Here is a 22,988-nt window from a genome sequence, read left to right on the forward strand (position 1 = left end):
TGCACTGCTTTCCCTGCCCCCTGTGATTGGTTGCAGTCATATGCGCCCCCAGCCTGAGTGACAGAGTTTGACGTTCCCAAACACAGGCGCTGCCTGTGGGTCTATTGTACAGTAAAAATAAAGAAATAATAAAATAGGTATAGGGTCCCCCCATATTATGATATTCAGTACAGTACAGATAAAGCATACAGCTACAGGTAGCAGCCCCCAGCCGTGCACGTATCTTGGTTGTGTATCAAAATAAGAGGAACCGCAAGTGGCTTTCTTTTTTTTTTTTTTAATTATTTAATTCTTTTTTTTGTATTTTATTTCAAATAAAGGATTTTTTTCAGTGTTTGTGTTTATTTACTTTCATTTACAGATTAGTAATGGGGGTCTCATAGACCCTTCCCATCACTAATCTAGGGCTTATTGGCAGTTGTGAGCTGTAATTAACCCTTTTTACCCTGATTGCCACCATATGAGGGCAGTGGTGAAGAGCCTGGTTAAGTGCCGGGAGTAGCTGTTGCATCTAATGGATGCGGCAATTCCGGGCAGCTGCAGGCTGCTATTATTAAGCTGGGAGACCAATAACCATGGGTCTCCCCAGCCTGAAAACACCAGCCCCCAGCTGTTGGCTTTATCATGGCTCAGTATTAAAATTGGGGGGATTGCACGTCACTTTTTTTATTTATTTAAATACTTAAAAAAAAAAAGAAAAAACAAAACCACATGCTTTTCCTCTTATTTTGATACACAGCCAAGATAAGCGCACAGCTGAGGGCTGAAGCCTGTAACCATATGCTTTATTTGTGCTGCTGAGTATCATAATATGGGAAGACGCCATGCCAAATATTTTATTTATTTATTTTTATACCACGATAGACACATGTAGCATTCATGATTGGAAGCAGTCAGCTGACATGCTAACATTCAGGGTGGGGGCGCATCTGACTGCAACCAATCACAGATGCCAGTGGATGGGGAAAGCAGTGCATATGCATAAAGGTAAATGAAACGCCCCAGAAGTGAATGAGCGGCCACTGAAGCAGTTACAGCCGCACCGCAACCGTGGTAAGTAAAGCTTGCTTGCTCCTATTCCCTATCCCTTCTACCACCATTTTTTATCGCTAGATTCTGGTCCCCATAAACTTTTATGGGGACCGTCATCTGGCCAAATCACCAGGATCAATTATTGGCCGGAACCGGATTTTTTTTTAATCTGATTAGATCCGCCGGTACCGGTTATCTGCGCGTCCACCCATCACTTTAGTTTCATCCATTTTTACTTATTTTTGTGCTTCATTCCAAAATTTACTAGTAGTATCTTTCAAGCATGATGGGGTTTGCTTCATGTGATTTTCAGTTTTATGCTATCTTCATAGCAAAATAAAAACTGTCTAAAAATAAGTGTAATTCTATTAGTGTAAAGAGTATTGGTAGTTAGACAGCTGCCATCGCTCGTGTATTCAAAGGACAATTTAGTATGATGGTAAATGCACTCATGCAGCATTCCTACAGATCACACCAGTAATAGGTGGCTGTCAGATGATATCCGCTCCCTCTGAAAACATAAAGAAATGATTGCACTAATTCAGTTTCTTTAGATTTTTTTCCATCTGCTAATTAGTGAGTCTTCGTATTTGTACAAAGAGATTGCAGCATGGAGTCAGGATGGTTGGGTTGGAGATTGGAGACAATATGATAGTCCTGGTGTTTTAGTTTGTCATATACCAGTTATGTGTTTGACCTAGCTAATTGGTGCAGAGAAAGGAAAAAACATTCATCCTAATTTATGCCTTTGCTGAAAATTTGCATACAAATAGTACACATAAGTCAATAGATTGCCACATTTACATTTTCATTCTATTCATTTTATTTAACTACCTGCTGATTTATTAAAGGTATTTTAGCATTGATACAGTATTTTTTTGTGTAGCCATTAGGAAAATACATGTTTAAGGGAAATTCCCCGAGTTTCATTTCTTTAATACCATTGAAAATAGAGCTATTGTTTTCTTCTTTTTTTCCAGTGCAAATGCGATTGTCATTAGAAGCCACTCACTGTTGTCTAGCATTAAAGTCTTATATTCTCTGTGATGGATGAAGGGGGGGGGATAGACATCCCACTCGGAAGCGACACTCTGTTGAATCTTTAAAGGCTGTCAGTTGCGTAAAACCAAACCCGATTGGGCAATTTGCTAAAATATTAAAAGCCCAGCCTGTTAAAGCTTTTACTGTGCAGGGCAGAACGTCAGAAAGTGTCCGCTGTGAAAGCAAATAATTGACTTTCTATCCTCATGCCAAACAAACAGCACCGGTGACTAAATTCACATCGCTTCTACTTCATTGCAGATCCTAATAGCAGCTCTTTGATATTGTGAGACAGAAAGGAGCTGAGAAACACTCAGCAGCATCTTAAGGAAGCAGCTTAGAATTCCCGCCCTTGGAAAATGAACATGTTCCAGTGTAAGAGAAAGCAACTATTGTACACCTTGCAATTAACTATAAAGCTTCTTCACCCTGAAGTTTAGCGAAATAGGCCAATGCCTAAAATCTGACACAGTATTTTAAAGGGACATCAGTTTCCAGCCACGTAATAAGATGGCAGCCTGTTACTGCCTGTCACTAATATCATTTGTGTGCTGTTTTGGATAAGAAAACACTATGGACTATTAAAGAGTAGGTTGCTACTTTTTCATGAACGACTACCAGCGAAAAATAAGTGGGGCTATGGTTTGGTAAGTGTGGATTAATACGAAGTAGGATTTTACAGTTTTATCTGGGAATTATTTATTGCATGACAATTCAGTCACTTTACATATTGCGTTGGCAACAGTTTCACCCCAGAAAATATTGTCCAGATGTAGGCTATTTTTGTACATGCTAGGTTTGTGTGATTTTTTTCAAACAAATTGTGCAAAAAAAGCAACAATTTTTTTTCTGGATTCCTCTTCATATAATAACACAGCTGCAAAAAGTTAAGCCTATGTATACCGGCCTGACAAAGGCCAAAAGGATGTATACAGCAAACAGACTCTGAGTTAACGCACCCAACTGAGTTGTGTAGCCAGGAAGTGTGCTGTCTCTGCCTGTATGCTGCCTTGCCTGATGCAATCCATCACTGGTACAATCCAAAACTTGACATTCATAGGGCTGTGGGGGGTCTGATAAAGGAGTTCCAGTTGGAAGGAACTTGACTTCATACAAAATGTTTGATAAATGAAAAATAATGGTGCTTGATATGGTCAGTGTCCAAATGTAAATCCATGGTGTGCCATCATTTACCCACCAGGTGGTGACTGTATGAAAGAGTAACTGTACAGTTGGTGAGAGTCTCAAAGTTTAAATATGATGGAGTGGTCCACAATAAGCAGATTGTATGGCATTGATGCCAAATCTTAACAATACTGCACAATTTGCTGGAAGTTTAACTAGAACTAGTTTTTGGAGGGCACCACTAAAATAAAGGGATCACCCACCACTTAAATTCTTTCTCTGTGGAAAAGGCTAGATCTGACAGAGAGAACCATTTTGAGCACCCACACCTGGCCTCTATGCTGAATAAAGGGAAAGAGCTTTGCTGCACAATCCCTTTGTGTCCAACCTATCATGTTATTAACCACTGAATTTTGGCCCTATTTTCAACAAATGTTTTCAAAAACTGTGGATGACATGCTTTCATAAAATGATAGATTGCTGGCTGTATATTCTCTTGTCAAGTGACACAGCTTAAGAATGACACTGAAGAACACTGTAGATTAGTACTCCTCAAACCGTGTTGGTGCAGTGCAGCTAGGCATAGGCAGTATTCTTTGAAGCGCTTATAAGTTAAACAGGCCATTTTGCAGCTGTGCAAAGATTCTGGTTTATCAACTTAATTTGATCATTTTTTTTCAATACGATACTTAGTTCGGGGAACAAATGAAAATATATTTAGTTACACTTACAAGTTTAGCATGAAGCTGCAAGCTAAAGCCTGACAGCTCCTAATAGGGCTTGCACAGACAAACTTTGCTCACAGCAGTCTGCTTAGCGAGCCATAAAGGAATCCTGGTCTTCACTTTTTAGCTATTATACAGGAATTTAGACTCATGCAGGGCCCCCTGGGTTATGTCTGTAAACAGGTTACGTGGATGCAACAGCACAGAGAAGGATGACTCAGTGGTAATTTAAACAGTAAATATTTATTTTCCGCAAAGATCAAGATCAACAGAGATCAGTATGAGATCAAGAGTCTGGCTAGGTGGTGGTAATAAAACAGATATTACTATAAGAAATTTAACAATGCAGATATACAGGATACAAACACAATTATATTTATACGTTATCGCTTCTATCACTAAATAACAGGCCCCATCAATGTTATCTTAATCCTAATTCCTCTACCAGGGAAGCATCAGTGTCACTCCTCTTTCCGTCACTGTCATCAACTATCTAAATAACAATGCACAGAACACAGGCCGTAATGGTCAAAGGTGACACTACCCGCTAGGCCGCAGGTCCAACTTTATCCAGAATCTGGAATCACACTGGTCTTCTCCTGGAACTGGAATCACTGGAGTCTTTTTCTGAATTTGGAATCACTGGGGTGTTCGCCTGGATATGGAATCGCTGGGGTCTTCTCTAGCAATAGTGGCTGTAAATCTACTTTGCTGCTCACGCTACCTTCCTGTTACAGATACTGGCTCCAACACCTCCCCTTTTTGTCCCGGCTGACCCTTGTATAATTAGTAACCTCACCACAAGTGTCACCTGACACGGCACCTCCTCCAATCTTTCTCTCCCCGGAATATACACTCAGCTTTCCAGTTCCCATTGCCACGTCTTTTTCTTTATCATTTTTGGCCATCAGATGGTGGTGATTGCTTGCAGAATTCTGTAGTGCATGAACTTCATCCTCTTACATGTCAAAGTCAAAGTGCTGGGTAGGAACTAAAGTGGCTTGAGTCAGGACAGAATCAGAATTTAGGAACATGGTAAGGAGGATGTCAGTACCATGAACACAAAGTCTGATATAGAATCATAGCACTAACAGTCCAAAATCAGCAATAAGAAACAACACCACAAACATGCAAGTAGGCCTTAAAGAGCAGGCCAGGTAAATATAAACTTATATCTGGCACCTGACAGCATACTGATTAAATAGCATATAGTCCTGCCCTAGGCTAACAGCTAATTACATCTCATGATCTGTACTCTCTGGCTGTACTGTACACCAGTCCCAGTTATTCTACTGCTTACTGCACATCACTTGTGTTGTCCAGCACTGTCCTCTGTGACTGAGGTGGATGTAAGGGCAAAGGGTAAGTTTAGACACAGATGTAACAAAACCTCTATCAATAGTGAATGCAATATATCATTATGTTCGGATTGATAAGAGCCAAGAAGAAGAAGGTTGAGCAGCTCTACTATGAACATTAATGAATGTCAATATTTGTTTTATTGAATACATTTGGACATGGCAAAATCTTAACCAATTTTTAAAACAAATGCAGGCAAAGTCCTAGTTTTACCATTATTCTAATATATTGGTGTCTTCTTTTCTTTTTCTTTTACCCCAATAGGCATGATCCTTTACTCATGGCTGGGAATGATCAAATAGACAACATGGACTCCAGCAGTGTGAAAAGATATGACTCCACTGGCATGTTCCATTGGTGCCCAGCTAAGGAGATGGAGAAAGTTCTCTTGGTGAGTACTTATATATACAACTAATATTAGGTACATTTTTTAATTGCTACATTTTGAAATTGGCATTTTATTAACTAAACTATTAAATTAAATGGCACATAAAAAATTGGAACAAACCAGAATTGCTGGACAAGAAAGATTAAAACTGGCTCTGCTCTTTGGGACTAAACAGTAGACCATGCATAGTTAGAGACCGAGCTCCTTAAATCTAAATTTAACTATTTGTAAAATATTGTACTCTCTACTGTGTCTTACACCAATATCAAAGATCAATATTGACTTTGAGAACCTACTTTATATAAAATAACAGAGCAGGGGAGCATAAAACCCTGACTTGAGTTGTATCCTTACTAATAAATAGGATGAGCCACTTATTTTACAAAATTAGGTTTGCAGCAGCTGAGGTGTGATGTGCACACACTGTACTTTTGATGTGCATGTGTTGCGTATTTTCCCCTTACAGATTTGGTACACAAAATAAATTGCAGCATGTCAATTCTTTCAGGGTTTTTGACAGCGTTTTTCCACCCCAAGTGCATGAAAAACGCATGTTAAAAGCACATCATAAATGTACTGAAAACGAGGAAAATTTGGGGCAAAAATGCATCAAAAAAGGTGTTTTTTTCTGCCAGTAGATGCAGAAGTTTCTGAAACCAAATCTGCAATGTGTGTCCAAAGCTTTATAGTGCCAGCAACAGTCTGTTCTCACACATCGCTAGCCAGATTGTGTTCTTAACCCGAAATGCAATATTACCTGCCAAAATGTTTCCCTTTACCATCTATATTACCTGGCAGGGATATCCAGAGCCTCACTCCTGCTTGTTACCTCTTCTCCATTTTTAGAATAGCTGGCTAGCTCACTATGCTTTTTTGAACTTCGAAAAAGAAAGTATCATGAAATATTCCAGCCAATCCTATGACAAAAGGATATACCTTTGGCATGTTTGCTTTATGTACAGTATTGTGCAAAAGATTTAGGCAGGTGTGGAAAAAATGCTGCAAAGTATGAATGCGTTCAAAATAGAAGTGTTAATTATTGTTTTTTATCAATTAACAAAATGCAAAGTGAAAGAACAAAAGAGAAATCTAAATCCTATCTATGTTTGGTGACTCCATTTTATAGCAGCATTAATTCTTCTAGGTACACTTGTCACTTGCACATAGTTTTTAGAACATCTCACCAGGGAGGCTGTTCCAAACAATTTGGAGAACTAACAACAGATCTTCTGTGTATGAGACTTGTCTAAATCCTTTTCTTTCTTCCTGTATAACAGACTGGATGATGTTGAGATCAGGGCTGTGTGGGGTCATATTATTACTTCCAGGTTTCTTTGTTCTTCTTTAGGCTCAAGATAGTTTTTAGTGACATAGACTATATGTTTGGGGTCATTGTCCAGCGGCAGAATGTATGTGGAGCAAAACAGACATCTTTTCAGATGGTATTACATGATAGATAAGTATTTCTCAGCTTTGCGGACACCATTAATCCAACTTCCAAGGACCCTCGACCATGCTTTACTGTTGCCTGCAGACATTATTGTACAATTGGTGCACTAATTTTTCTTAGCCAATTGTTGTTTCTACAGGCCTCTATGTTGCCTGCTTCTTGGTGCTTCTTCAAAGGAGCTTGAAGAGACAACAGTCTGCTTTGACAGCCTTGCCTGGGAGAGACCTTGCTGATGCAGCATAACTATCTTTTGTCTTGTTGCTGTTCTTAAGCTTGCTAAGGTGTATGACCTGTCATATCTATCTTCCACAACCTCATCTTTGTAGTAGAGTTTAGCTATTCTTCACCCACTTTTAACCCCTTAGTGACAGACCCGATTTTGACCTTGAAGGGGTATTCCCATCTCCAAAATCCTATCCCAATATGTAGTAGGTGAAATAATAATAATTTTAGTAAATACCTCCAATTAGAAATGCAGTACAGTTCTCCTGTTATAGCTATGTCTCTTACTTCATGTGCAGGGCATTGCAGCTTAGGTATCCATGGTTATGACCACAAGCAGCTAACTAACTGTCACTAAATCAGTGGTCATAACCATGGATACCTAAGCTGCAATGCCCTGTACATGAGGCAAGTGACATAGCCAATCAGTTGAACTACATTAAATTTCTAATTGGAGGTATTTTTTTTTATTATTATTATTATTATTATTATTATTATTACTATTACTACTACTATTACACCTACTGCATATTGTTATAGGAAGTTGGAGATAGAAATACCCCTTTAATGATCAAGCCTAATGTTTTAAATGTGACCAATGTCCCTTTATGTGATAAGAACTCTGGAAGGCTTCAACATATCCCAAAGATTCTGAACTTGTTTTATGTGACACATTGTACTTTATGTTAGTGTAAAATTTAGGTTGATATATTTTGCGTTTGTGAAAATATAAATTTTGGTGAAAATATTGAAAAATTAGCAATTTTCATACTTTTAATTTTTATATTCTTAATCCAGTTAGTCATGCTGTACAAAATAATTAATAAATAATGTGACGACATGGACTCTCATGGGTTAAAGTTTCTTAACATTCAGCCAGACATGAAGACAGTTTGTTTATAGATGGGGGATAATCCCTCATTGTTCTACAAGACTCTTCGGAGTTTAGTATTGAAGTTTTTGTTGACTCATGTAATTGTTTTGGCCACTGAAGGCCAGACACCCAGATAACTCAATTATGCAAACTTGCCATTGTATTACTAAAGGCCCAGTCACACTAAGCAACTTACCAGCGATCCCAACAACGATAGGGATCGCTGGTAAGTTGCTAGGAGGTTGCTGGTGAGATGTCACACTGCGACGCTCCAGCGATCCCACCAGCAACCTGACCTGGCAGGGATCGCTGGAGCGTCGCTACACGAGTTGCTGGTGAGCTCACCAGCAACCAGTGACCAGCCACACGTGCAGAGAGCAGGGAGCAGCGCACACTGAGCGCTAGCTCCCTGCTCTCCTAGTTACAGCACACATTGGGTTAATTACCCGATGTGTGCTGCAGCTACATGTGCACAGAGCAGGGAGCAGCGCACACTGAGCGCTGGCTCCTTGCTCTCCTAGCTACAGCACACATGGGGTTAATTACCCGATGTGTGCTGCAGCTAAATGTGCACAGAGCAGGGAGCAGCGCACACTGCTTAGCGCTGGCTCCCTGCTCTCCTAGCTACAGCACACATCGGGTTAATTAACCCGATGTGTCCTGCAGCTACATGTGCACAGAGCAGGAGCGGCTGAGGCTGGTAACAAAGGTAAATATCGGGTAACCAAGGACAGGGCTTCTTGGTTACCCGATGTTTACATTGGTTACCAGCCTCCGCAGAAGCCGGCTCCTGCTGCCTGCACATTTAGTTGTTGCTGTCTCGCTGTCACACACAGCGATCTGTGCTTCACAGCGGGACAGCAACAACTAAAAAATGGCCCAGGACATTCAGCAACAACCAACGACCTCACAGCAGGGGCCAGGTTGTTGCTGGATGTCACACACAGCAACATCGCTAGCAACGTCACAAAAGTTGTTCGTTAGCAGCGATGTTGCTAGCGATGTTGCTTAGTGTGACAGGGCCTTAAGTGAATTGCTAGATGTGATGTCACTTACCTGTCTCACCCTTGTCTCTGGATATTTGAATATAGCTTGAAATTCATCCAATAAGAGAAGCAACCTTGTACAACCAACCCGATAAGGGCACAGGATATCCTAAGGGAAGGTTATGGCCATAAAAAGGGACTTCTTTAAGTCACCAGTTGTTGCTGGATGTTGCATGATCCAGTCTAAGCTCTTAGGAGCTGGCTAGGGGATCAGAACTAGGATGCCTTGCGGACTTGGTCTAGGGACTTTGGCTCCGACTAGAGGATCACTTGGCTACATGGCTTCGATCTAGAGACTCCGATTCTGATTGGAGACCATACCCGCAGTCTAGGGATTTCGACTCCGGCTGCCAGGATTATATCATCATACCAGAGACTACTTAAGGAGGCAACCCAGGTTGGGACAATTTGGTCACCTGACTACAGACTTTGCAGACCTCAGCCAGCTTCCTAAATCTGGCATTATTCCATTCTCGGTGGGTGCCCGCCAAAAGTGGGGTGCTGCTGGATTGGAGTAAGTAAACCTGGAAGCTCTGAGGCATGGACATTCTAATCACTGGTGAGCCAGTGGAAGGGTGAGACTCTGTTGCCTGTTACATTTGTGTGTTTTGCTGGTTATGTGTTATGTGCCGTTAATTGTTTAGGGATCCAATAAAGTCTTAATATTGTGATTCCCTCACCCTGTGTTGTCTGAGTAGTGTTCCGCCCATGATTAAGGATGTCGGCGTTCAGTTGGGATGAGCCCTGGGCCACGCTGTCTTTCTAAAGGCGGCCAGGCCAGCGGACGAGAGCACCCACTGACCCCGGGTCTCCACAAATAACATTTCCCATTTGTCTACTTTACACCTGGATTATTTTTCAAATGTCATTTTATTTTGTGAGGATATAATAGTACTGGAAATTTCCATGTGAAAAGAGAAAAAGACAATGCAGAGCTATCTGAGCATAGTAGGTAGTTAGTGTATTTGTAGCGGTAAGTGAAGAATTTTGCACTCACCTGGAAGTAGTATATACAGGTGAATCAAAAAGCTATTCCAAAAAACTGGCTGATCGGAGTACAGCTTCTCTAATGTGCTGCAGGAAAATCTTCCTGTGAGGATCAAAAAGGGGAAATGCTCCAGGAAAATAGATTAGTAATAGCTCTGTCTCCAATGACAATGTAGTAGTGGGATAAGGGGGCTCAATCTATATATCAATCATATATTCCTAAAGAAGGCTAGTTCACAGCTGAAATGCATTGCATTGTATTTTATTAATTTTAATAAACTATTTTAATTGAAATCTTAGATAGTGATCCCCTTATCCCACTACTACTTTGCCATTGGAGATGGAAAGTATCATTTTGTAAGGATGTTAAAAGGGTTAAAAGTTTAGCAGCAATTTTATATTTTTTCAGGAAATTTACAAAACCTGTTTCTTTAGGGACATATTCAGCTTTAAATGGACTTTGAAGAGCTTTTATATTACAAATTCCCTAAAAGTGACACCATTTTAAAAACTGCACCACTAAAATACTTAAAAACGGCTGTCACAAAATGTATTATTACTCATGAATTAATGACAATTGGAATGACAAAAACAAATAATGTAATTTTGCCTCTAAAATATTGCTTTAGTCCCAATTTTTTCACTTTTACAAGGAATAGCACAAGAAAATGGACCCGGTAGTTTGTTACCTAGTTGATTCTGAGTGTGCCGATACTCCACATGTGGTTAGAAACCTCTGTTTGGACACCCAGCAGGAATTGGAATGGAAGGAGCACCATTTAAATTTAGGAAAACAAATTTGGCTGAAATAGATTGCGGGCACAATGTCACTTATGCAGGGCCCCTAAGGTTCCTAAACAACATAAACCCCCCCCCACAACTAAGCCCACTTTGGAAACTAGACCCCTCAAGAATTTTATCCAGGCGTATACTGAGCATTTTGAACATACAGTTACTACACAAAATGTAATAACATTAGGTCGTCTTTTAAAAATTTTCAATTTTTCACAAAAATGTTGCTGAAGCCCCAGATTTTTCACTTTGCAAGAGGCAGCACAAAAAAGTGAACCACAAAGTTTGTTGCCCACTGTCTTCTGAGTGCGGAGATACCCCACATGTAGTCAAAAAGTTATTTTCAGACAAATGGCAGGGCTCAAAAGGGAAAAATCAACATTTGGTATTTGGCTTGCAAATTTGGCAGGAATAGATTGCAAATAGCTAGTGTTATTTGCAGAGTCCCTGAGGTAACAAGTCAGCATAAACTTCCACAAGTGACCATATTTTGGAAACTAGACCCATCATGGAATTCATGTGGACGTGTATTGAACATTTTGAACCTCTAGGTGTTTCACAGAATTTTTTGAAATGTGTATGTGGAAATGAAAATTACACTTTTTGTGCTAAAATGTGGCTTTAAAGCTTCAATTTTGTATTTTTTACAATAGATAATAAGAAAAAATAGACCCCATAATTTGTTACTCAGTTTCTCCCAAATGCAATGATACGCCATATGTTGTTTGGGCACATGGCAGGGCTTGGAAAGGAAAAAGCGGAATTTGATTTTTGGAGTGTATATTTATCTGGAATAGATTGTGAATGCATTATTGTATTTGCAAAGCCCCTGACAAGCCAAAACAGCAGAAACCACCTATAGGTGACCACAGTTTGGAAACTAGACACCTTAATTAATTCATCTAGGGGTGTACTGAGAATGTTTATCATACAGATGATTCATGAAACTTTATAATATTTAGATGCGAAAACAAAAAAATTATATTTTTTTCCACTAAAATGCTGTTTTAGCACCAAATTTATCATATACACGAGGGGTAATAGGAGAAAATAGACCTTGTAATTTGTTGACCTGTTTCTCTCGAACACTTGGACACCATGTTGCATTTACAATGCCTCTGGGGTGCCAAAAATGCAGAAACACAGACAGACAATTTGTTATGCAATTTTTACATTGCAGTACCTCATATGTGGCTGTACGCTACTATTTGAGAGCACGGCGGGGATCAGATTGGCAGGAGCGCAACTTGGTATTTAGAATGAAGAGTCTGTTTGTGGGCTCCATTTGCCAAGTCCCTGTGTGCCAGATAAGAAAATCCAATAAGTTACTCCATATTGTAAATTTCACTGCTTAAGGAATTCATGTAGGGGTGCAGTGAGTATTTTGAACCCACAAGTGCGTCACAGAACTTTATAATATTGGAATGTTGAAATATAAAATTTTAGAGATAAAAATGTAATTTGTTTAGTAGCTGTAAATTTTTCAGTTATACAAGGGTTAATAAGTGAAAATGGACCCATAATTTCTTGTGCAATTTTTCCCAAACGTGGCGATGCCCTTATATGTCTTCAGAAACTTCTGTTTGGCCACACGGCAGGACTGAGCGGGAAGGAGCGCTATTTGCCTATTGGAGCACAGATTTTGCTGGAATAGTTTTTGATGACAGTAGAAAACTCCCAAAAGTTACCCCATTTTAGAAATTGCACCTCCCAATGAATTAATCATGGGTGCAATGACTATTTGTAAAATCCGATGTGTCCAAATTAACCAACAAGATAGACAATAAATAATAGCTTCTCAATACCTGTATATGCTGGTGTTTCTGCGTGCCTTGCGCTTCGATGTCCGTTTCGTACGTCACTTCATCAGGGAGTGCTCCTGTGATAGAATGGATTAGTAAATGAATATTTTGTATTTTTAATTTTATTAAAATAAAAAATTCAGTTTTTACTGCTGAAGTTGTGTAGTTTCAATCCCTTTGTTTTAAAGGTATTCTCTTTAATTGTATTGTTTTGTGTAGTTGGTTACTCATACATCTGACTATGATTCTTCCAAAAAATGACAGTCTCTCCAAATATTGATGTGATTTAGATTTCTCTTTTGTTCATTTACTTTGCATTTGGTTAGTTGATAAAAATAAAAAGTTAACACTTCTATTAGTTAAAAGCATTCTTACTTTCCAGCATTTTTTTTATACCTGCAAAAAAACCTTTGCACAGTACTATAAGGGCTGCATAATACTATAGGTTTGGATATGGTTTTGGAATACGGTGATAAGTTTGTATAAGTGGAGCAGAGAAGTCAACCTTACATTAGAAAAGTCTGATTTCTCACTGCTGGTCTCCAACATTTTAAGTTTCTTCCCTCCTTAAAATTTGTTTCCTCCAATAACTTTCTATAATGGTCTGGATTCCCTCCAACATCCCACAGACTTGCAGTTCCCTTTAAATGAAACGCAAAATCTAGTATTGACTAATGACAGGCAGAATATTATTATTGAATGGTTGACATTGGCTTCACCCTGAGGACAGGGCCACTTTTATTGAACTGATGGCGGACCTGGCAACACAACACCAAAATCAAATGATCTATTTTTGCAGAGAGAGAAGATAGTGATTCTTGCTTTTGTTTTTCATGTTACATATGAGTGAAGTGACTGACATTGGGTCAGGTTGTATTAACCAATATTTTTAAATAGACTTCAAAATAGTCACAGTGATATTAGATAGTGGTTTGTGTATTTTATTGTTGCTTTGATGCCTCACACTGAATAAACATTTACCTTACTTATTATTCTTTATTACTATTTTAGCATTTTGACCACCTTTCATTATTACACATTAATGATCTTCATATACTTACAATGTAGAACAAGTCATGTTTTATTCTGTCATCCATTATAGACTCGCAGTGAAGCAGCAATGACAGTTCTAAGCGGCCATGTAGTTGTCTGTATTTTTGGAGATGTCACATCTGCACTCATTGGCCTTCGAAATTTGGTAATGCCGCTCAGAGCCAGCAACTTCCACTATCATGAACTGAAGCCGATAGTATTTGTGGGCTCCTTGGAATACTTAAAGAGGGAGTGGGAAACACTGCACAACTTTCCAAAAGTTTCCATCCTGCCTGTAAGTAAGAGGGAAATGTCAAGGTGCTGTTCATTTTTTATGTATAAATTTACCTGATATAAAGAATACTGTGATATTTATAGGAGAATTGTTATATTGGAAATGCAGTCTATGTATAAACAGTGTGAAATAGCAGGGGGGGGGGCTGAACAGATTGAATTTTACTTTATGGGAAAATATTTATATTTTGTGATTTATTCATTTAAAACTCTGCTTATTCTGGACTTTTCAGCCATATGGGCGGTCCTACTCAGAAAGTAACAGTTTCCCTTGCGTAAGTTTGCACAGAAAGATATCTGTCAATGACTTCTAGACTTGCACAATTGACTGAAAATCCCAGAATGAGCAGAGAATATGATGAATATATCCAAGATATACTGGATACTTACCATAAAGGTACATCAATCTGCCCAGCTCCTCCTGCTCTGTACCTTGTTGTCTGCAGATTAGACGGCATTATCAAGGTGACTGATTCATTTTAAATATTTCGTTTTGACTATAAACTGTGAAGTAATGTTAGCTAGTGAGGGATAATGTGGGATTTTTGTCCTTCCTGAAGGATCGCCCAATGCATACAACATTGACTGCGGTCAGCTGGCTAAAGCAATCGCCCTGCAGACAGCCCCGGTCCAATGGTCACACATGTACACTGTTCAGAGAAAGGTGACATTGTAATGTGGCATCACTTGCTGGTTTTATTTCCCTTCTATCCTCTACCATTTTGTATAATTAATAAAAAAGATTATTATTTTTAAAAATAAGCCTTTGTGACATTTATTTTGCCTGTTTCTTGCATCTCTTGTTGCAACCTTCCCCTTGATATCCATTTCTAGCAGTTATTTTCTGCTCATTCCTCCCTCCTTTTTTCTTCTTTTACCTTTAGGGTACACCATTAAGTCGAGCTGATCTAAGGGCTGTCAACATTAACCTGTGTGACATGTGCGTTATTCTGTCAGCCAATCAGAACAATATTGATGATACTTCACTTCAGGACAAGGAATGTATCTTGGCATCTCTCAACATCAAATCCATGCAGTTTGATGACAGCATTGGGGTCTTGCAAGCTAACTCTCAAGGTAAGCCAGGCCCTCTGTCACTTGCCAGCAGAGCTCCAAAGGCACAGAGCTGGCACAAGCGATAACCCTCATTCAGCCTTTTACAGATCTGCTCTCAGCTTGTGACAACGCTTAAGTTGTTGATGTCTTTGATGGGTCTCTTGAAACCTTTTCGCAGCATACGATGGGCACATCAAGTATTGCAAGGACAGTTTGTCTGGAGTCACAATATTCTGAAGTAAGGCTTCATGCACATAAGAGTGTTACTGCTCTGAGCAAGCTGTGACTTTCATCAGACTGTAGAAACCTATAGGGTCATGTTGTAACTTACGTCTGTATGCCTCCGATTCGTTACATGATATCTGGGATATTTTTTTTAGAAACTTTAGTTCTAGTGGACGCTATCTCTATGATATAGAGCCATAGGAAGAGTGTGTGGCACAAAATAGCACCAACATGGAAACAGGAACCATTCCTATGCAACAGTTTTAGGATATATTGTGTAAGGTGTAAAGTGAGATTTGTCATCACAGGAGTATGTAATATTCACATTGGGTATTATTAATAACTATTATAATATATATTAAGGTCATAAGCAAACTAGTCCAATTGTTTAAAGGGAATCTGTGACCAGGTTCTTTTGTACCTCCTCTGAGAGCAGCATCTTGTAGGAAAAAAGACCCTGATTTCTACAATGTATCGCTTAGTTTACTGGGTGCAGCAGTTCGGGCACAGTTAAAGTTTTTAGATATAGCAGACCTCAGAAAGCTAACCCAATCCACACCACAGCTTTCTGTGTACAATGTATAGTGACAGTAAGCTGCTAATCAGTGCTGGGGGTGTGGTTACATCAGGGCTCACATAAGTGCCTAGTCTAGCAGTGATGAGCTCCTGCTGAAAAAACATTAATTGTACTGAAACAGAAGTACATGGCCTAATAAGTGAAATATCACTGATATCATTGTCTAAGCCCATGTCTCATGCTGTGCTCAGAAAATTTTGCAAAAACCTGCTGACAGATTTGCTTTGAACTCCAAACATATGGAAACAGGCAGAAAAAGACTTGATACAAAACAATACACATTTCACTGCTCCCCACTATATTCAAGAGCTCTAGTGACATGTCAGAAGTTGTGATTGTGGTCTCGGTAGTCAAGGGTCTTATACCACATTTTCCTAGAGACCTAGGATATCAAACGGGTTACTATGAACAACACAACTATAGTTATATTACTCAGTGATATAGTTACAGATTTACTCCAGGTCTTTTTTGTATTAAAATCTTACAAAGTAGGGAATATCAGGTTTATTTTATGTTTACTTACATTTCAGTTCAATTATTTTGCTATATCAGTGGATTTGACGACTATCTGCACAGAAAATTGCTATATATTAGAGTTGGTGCAGACTGATTTGCCGGACTTTGTCCATCAGGCACATTGGTAATATGTACGGTAACTAGTGGATAGGAAACCTTATTATCTCTCTGTACCTGACACCATCCGTGGCTCTTCTTTTGATTATCCAGCCTGAGACACGATGTCATCATTGCCACATCATGCACGTATGACGTCACACCAGGTCAACCAATAGTTAAATGTAGAATTATGGATGCAATCAGGTAAGAAGCAGTTCTCAGGGCTCCCAACCAGTGGCCACAGATTACTGACAGGGGTTTGGGATCTGTGAATCAACTCACACCAATTCTAGTATAGACTGTAGATCGAGCCTGTATAATGCATCCTTGGGCAAACTGAGTAGAAAAAAAAAGGTGTTATTCATGTGTCACCCTACTCATCGGGTCATGCATGTGCTGGGTCACACAAGACACATTAAACTATGTAAGACTAATTGTGGATTACTCAATATCAGTCATTTCCTAGCATAGGATATCAAAGTGTAGACTGGAGGAAAAACAGGTTTAAAAATTGGAATTATCTAAATAAAAGAAAAATATTCATTTACATCCTTGCTCGTGGTTTCCTAGCGCGTTTTTTAAACCCGTTTTTCCTCCAGTCTACACTTTGATATCCTTTGCTCAGACACGGGGCCGCTGCTGAACCACTAAAGCACTCATCCACGTTCTCTAAGGGGTTGTGACTGGCACAACCCAGCCAGGTGAGTGTGTTTTAACCCTTTTTCCCTCTGCCCTGTAAATTGGGTAAGACCCTATTGCGCCTTTTCACTCCTACTACAGCTTCTCATTTCCTAGCATGGGTGCCTTTCTCTGGATGATATTGTCATGTATGGATGCAGCACACCAAGCCATTAATTTTAGTTACATACTGTTGCACATTATATATATATATATATATATAGATAGAGATGAAAAATTCATGATTTTCGTATTATACAAATAATCAACAAAGAAATATGGAATAAATATTTCATCTCTTATGGTCTTTGTTAATGAATGGTGGCCAGTGGTTAATGATAACCCTCTCAGAAGCTAACCTCCGTGTGCTGATCCTGTTCAGCTTTTGCTTCCATTCACTGGTCATATAGATCCGCAGCATCAGGCAGAGACAGAGAAGACTTTGCAAATGTAATTGAGCTGAAGGGATCTTTATGATCCAATAGAGTTATTCATGGTTATTTTTCCCAAACACTAATGGAAGTTTGCACCATTTGCACAGGAAATACCCCGCCGTATGAAATAGCATTCATTTAAGGGGTTTGGCCACTTTCAGATAATGCTTTGCTCCAGCTATAGTTTGTTAAAGCATAACAAATCATGCTGTACTCAGATTTTCCGTATCAACTGATGAGTGTCCGCTGTTGTTTCCAGTGTCTGGCATTGGCCGTGGTGCTGACGTCATGTTGACAAAACAGCGGCTGATGACTGATCTCACTATGTCTGAAGGGGATGTTCCATCTACACTGAGCTTACTGATTGGCTTCTGTGCTGTTGACATTACATTTGTGTCACAGCCAATGCCAGATACTGGGAGCAACGCTGATTGACTGGGGAACCATGGTATAGTTTGAGTATTGCAGCCAGGGCAGAACACTTTCTAAAAGGAGACAAAACCTTTATTTGTCCCTGTCTCCACCAATTAGCGCTAGAATTCTCATTTATAACATAATTTCATACCATCATACAGCTGCTGTTTCCAACATAATCCTTACTGGACAACCTATCCCTCGGTGCCACCAGCTCCCCTTTTCCTGCTGTAATCTTTAATCTGTCTTACGTATGTGTCTTTTCTTTATTGCATTCTTGTTTTCTATAGTTTACTGGCTCTCTGTTCTTCAATATGCTGCCATTTAATAATGCATATTAATTTGCAGCAAGATCCCAGTGTCCAATAAATTGCCTAGTTATCCCGCCATTGTGTGGGCTCTCGGTAGAGGGTGTAATTATAATGCTTGAAGAATGCCATTTGACACTAGAACAAGCCATTATTTCTGATGCTTTTTGTAAAATATTTCAAGCTAACCATCATTTTAAGAAATTGTGCTGGAGCCGTCTCTTTTCAAACAACTTTTCCTGACTTCTCTCATTCAATTTAAAGGGAGAAGAAAAAAAATGACACAGTGCACAAGTCTTTTAAGAAAGTTAATTATACAGCAGCAAAAGCAAGCATCACATTACTGTTATGAAATATTAAATCAGTATCTTTCATTCTCCCAGATGCCCTGGAGATAAATACACCATGTTTAATGCTCGGTTTTCAACACTTTTACACAAAAATTTATAGTGCTATCTGCATTCTCCATAGCTCAGTCTTCTCTTTATTTCTTGCGTCTCAGTTAACCCCTGCACTGCCAGACTGGCAGTATACGCTCTTGGCGAAAGGGTTAAGACTCGAGCACATCTTTCCATGCTTGCTTAGCTAGACAACATTTTTATATTGCTCACTTGGGACTGCAAGCTGGGAAGCATCTTTACAATGATAGATCACTCCTTAACCATATTAAGCTTGATTGTCTGCACACACAACGTAGAGATATAAAATTCCCAAGCTTCCTTCTGAACCGTTTTATAAATATTTAAGCCCGGCTTACGTGCCTCTGGATATTAAAACATATTTTACCCTAACACACCCACATTAGCGTGCACACACAAAGAGGGACCTGTGTGTAAATATTACATAGGGCCATCTTCTCCACCCTGTTATCACAGCACTTTAATGAATACATAATTTCACACTTCACATTTTATTGGAAACTGCCTTTGTGTGCTGCGTAAGTATAAGGCATTGGTTGTCGGTGTGACAGGAGCAGTACAGAACGCTGTTTTAATGATCTGCTGCTTTAATTATACAAAGATGTTCGGGGAGAACCGTCATGTCGCCTGAACTTTAGTCTAGAGGTAAAGTAAAGCAATTATGTAGAAGACCGTGAGTCCAGAAATACAGGGATTATTAGATATAGATTTACATTCTGCATATCTGTGTAACACCACTTTAGCTAAAGTACCTGGAAATGTGAACTAGTTCATCTGTGAAACTATAGGGCTGCCGCCTCTAAACGCAATGATGAGTGGAGTAGTTGACCCTATCACTGGGTGGTGATAATGTGCCTAATATGTATAGTCTCAGGAATTAATTCATAAAGTACCAATTCGGTTTATAGAGCGTACACTTCAGGAAAACAATGGTGATATTACACAGACAGTGTGGCACTAGAGTTTGTCTCCTTCCTCCCTGAAGAGACAATTTGGATATTACACAGTACATTGTACAAGTATCCTCTCTCATTCCTCACCGTTATCTTATAAATGATGCAGCAAACGAATAAAAAATAACATAGCAAACCTTCAAAGTCACAGATAATACAGTCGGTCATGCTCTGATTTCTAAAAGCATCTTCCTTACTTTATCGTCTATTGTGGTACATTACATAAGACAATTCCCCTCCTTTAAGTGTTATCAGTATACTGTACACACAGCATTGTGTATACAACTTTAAACATTGGTATTTGTTAAAATAGTTACTTTGAAATAGGCTGTCTATTACTTGGACAACCACTTTTCAATGATTAAAGCGGGCTTTACATGCTACGATATCGTGAATGAATTATCGTCTGGGTCACGGTGTTTGTGACGTACATCCGGCTTCATTAATGAGATCGCAGTGTGTGACACTTAGGAGCGACCTTAAACGATCGCAAAAGCGGTCAAAATCGTTTGGCGTGGAGAGGTCGTCCTGAAACAAACAATCGTTTTCTGCTTATTAGCGATGTTGTTCCTTGTTCCTGCGGCACCACACATCGCTGTGTATGACACCGCAGGAGCGAGGAATATCTCCTTACCTGCCTCCACCGGCAATGCGGAAGGAAGGAGGTGGGCGGGATGTTACGTCCCGTTCATCTCCGCCCCTCCGCTTCTATTGAACGCCTGCCGTGTGACGTCACTGTGACGCCGAACAAACCCCACCTTAGAAAGGAGGCAGTTCGCTGGCCAGAGCGACGTCGCAGAACAGGTATGTGCATGTGACGCTGCCGTAGCAATAATGTTCACTACGGCAGTGATCACCACATATCAGCCGTACGACGGGGGCGGGTGCTATCACGCTCGACATCGCCAGCAAATGCTAGCGATGTCACAGCGTGTAAAGCCTACTTTAGTTTTCCCCAAGTAAAATAATAACAATTATACTCGCCTCCGATCTAGCGCTGTTTGATCAGTGTCAATACCACGGCTCACATGACATTGCTAGGTCACATGATGCCTGCAGCCAATCAGCGGCCACTTCACTCTCCCCATATTCGGATGTAATTGACATACGGAAGAAGTGAGAGCTGCGTCTGTTCTCTCCCTTACCCAGGATGTCTGAGGTGAGTGCAGGTTTTATTATTTTACATGAAGGAAACATAATGATTGAGAAAGGGTTGTCTGAGCAGTAGACAATCCCTCAAATTTCAGATCAGCTAATATCCTTTTGTATATGAACAAATTGTAATGCGCATTTTAAGTTGACCAGCAATTAGACAATACCTTAAAGGGAATCTGGCAGAAGGTTTTTACTACCTCATCTGAGAGCAGCATAATGTAGGAAAAGAGACCCTTAGTCTATCGATATATCACTTAGTTTAATGGGTGCAGCAGTTGTGACACAATCAGAGTTGTTGTTAGATGTAGCATTTAAAAGAGCTCAGAAAGCTAACCCGCCCACACCACAGCTTTGAACGTACATTATATATTGACAGGGAGCTTCTAATCAGTGCTGAAGATGTGGTGAACCAGGCAACACCTATTTACATGACAGTGATAATCTCCTGGTGATAAAACACTCATTATAATGAACAACAGCACTGAGCCACATGACACATCCCTCAAATCTTTGTCTCAGCCCCTACCTCATGCTGTCCTAAGATTACATAGCAAAAAACTGCTCTCAGATTTCTTGTGAGTCTTGTATGAATTTATGTCAGCTCTTAAAATAATTTAGATTATTGTAATGTCTCACAAAATTGTGCCTGACCAGAAGCTTTTCCCGAGATCCTCTTCTTGCAGCATTATAAATAATTCTTATATAAATACACACAAAGATCACTGAAAATGATTCTTTGTCTGCACAGATCAATTCAAGTTAATATGAGGAGAGTCCTTTGCATTGAAATTATTTGCTATACTTATGCATGAAAACTGGCTTTCTCCCAGAAGGAAAGAAGATTATCCTAGCAATGCCATCCTTTAGAAGTAATTGCCTTGTATTTCAATGGCTAACCCTTAATTGAGCCTTGTAACATAACTAGAGGTATTAACCAAGCCAAATACTCATTTACCCATTGGGGTACTTGTCATTCATACCTGAAGATTAGGGTTTGGCTGGGGGAATGAGATGATCTTGACACAGCTATTAAATTAAAGAAATCCCTTTATCATTTTAATTCACAGGTATTCTGTAAACTGTATAGTAATGTGGCCATATTGTCCCCTCTATTAATGTGGCCATATTGTCCCCTGTAGTAATGTGGCCATATTGTCCCCTGTAGTAGTGTGCCCATCTTGTTCCCTGTAGTAATGTGCCCATGTTGTCCCTGTAGTAATGTGGCAATACCGAAATATGACTACTTTATATAAAATTATTTTATTAATCAAAAATCACTTACAACACATACATTAAAAATACAAGTGTTTGAGAAAGGGAGGAGGTACTTTCCCTTGCCTAACCCTTCCTCAACGACGGGGGTCGGCGTCCTAGGGTGAAGACGCCCCCGTTCTTCGACGGCTTAACCCTAATCGGTCCCTCCCTCAAGGGTGAGAGATATCTCCTAGAAGATGGAATCAACCCCAACACTGGTAACACCAAAGTGAGGAAGAGGTGCTCAGTCCACAGTAGCTAATTTGTCTGTATCACTACTTGGGTAAGTGGGGGTAGGGTCCTGGGATGTTGTCATATATTAGGAGTCCATGTGCTCAGTATAAAGGATAGAATTAAGAGTCACATAGATATAGACCATAGTATGCTATTGTCAATTATAGACACAGTTCATATGTAATTGGTACAAAAAATGCCCATTACGGACATAAGTCATATTGAGTATACAAAGGTTCAAGAAATGCCCGACGCGTTTCGCCCTTGTCAGTGTTGGGGGCTCATCAGGGGCTTTCCAACATATTCTTGAACGAAGTGTCCACTTTTGAACAATTCAGTAGTGGTACAGGTTGTTCACTTCAGGCGGGAATAAGAAGATAATACACTGTCTACCCAGCTGGTCAATCATGAGGGTAGTCAAGATAGCTTATGCACCTTATTTTGATGCAGGTGCCTGTCTCACACTGTTAGAGCATTTATGCAGTCACAACCGGACC

General features: G+C 39.7%; 1 protein-coding gene across 12 annotated transcripts in view; it reads left to right on the forward strand.

Annotated features, from left to right (window-relative positions):
- KCNMA1 (potassium calcium-activated channel subfamily M alpha 1) overlaps positions 1–22,988 on the forward strand; it is a 1,029,133-nt gene that overhangs the window by 929,718 nt on the left and 76,427 nt on the right. For all 12 annotated transcript variants that reach the window (XM_075349081.1, XM_075349079.1, XM_075349082.1 and 9 more), the window contains 3 exons: positions 5,547–5,673; positions 13,946–14,170; positions 15,054–15,246. In XM_075349081.1, the coding sequence (XP_075205196.1) occupies positions 5,547–5,673; positions 13,946–14,170; positions 15,054–15,246 (545 nt within the window). The remainder of the gene's footprint in view (positions 1–5,546; positions 5,674–13,945; positions 14,171–15,053; positions 15,247–22,988) is intronic.

This window comes from Anomaloglossus baeobatrachus, chromosome 5, assembly GCF_048569485.1.
Source record: "Anomaloglossus baeobatrachus isolate aAnoBae1 chromosome 5, aAnoBae1.hap1, whole genome shotgun sequence".
Classification (NCBI taxonomy): domain Eukaryota; kingdom Metazoa; phylum Chordata; class Amphibia; order Anura; family Aromobatidae; genus Anomaloglossus; species Anomaloglossus baeobatrachus.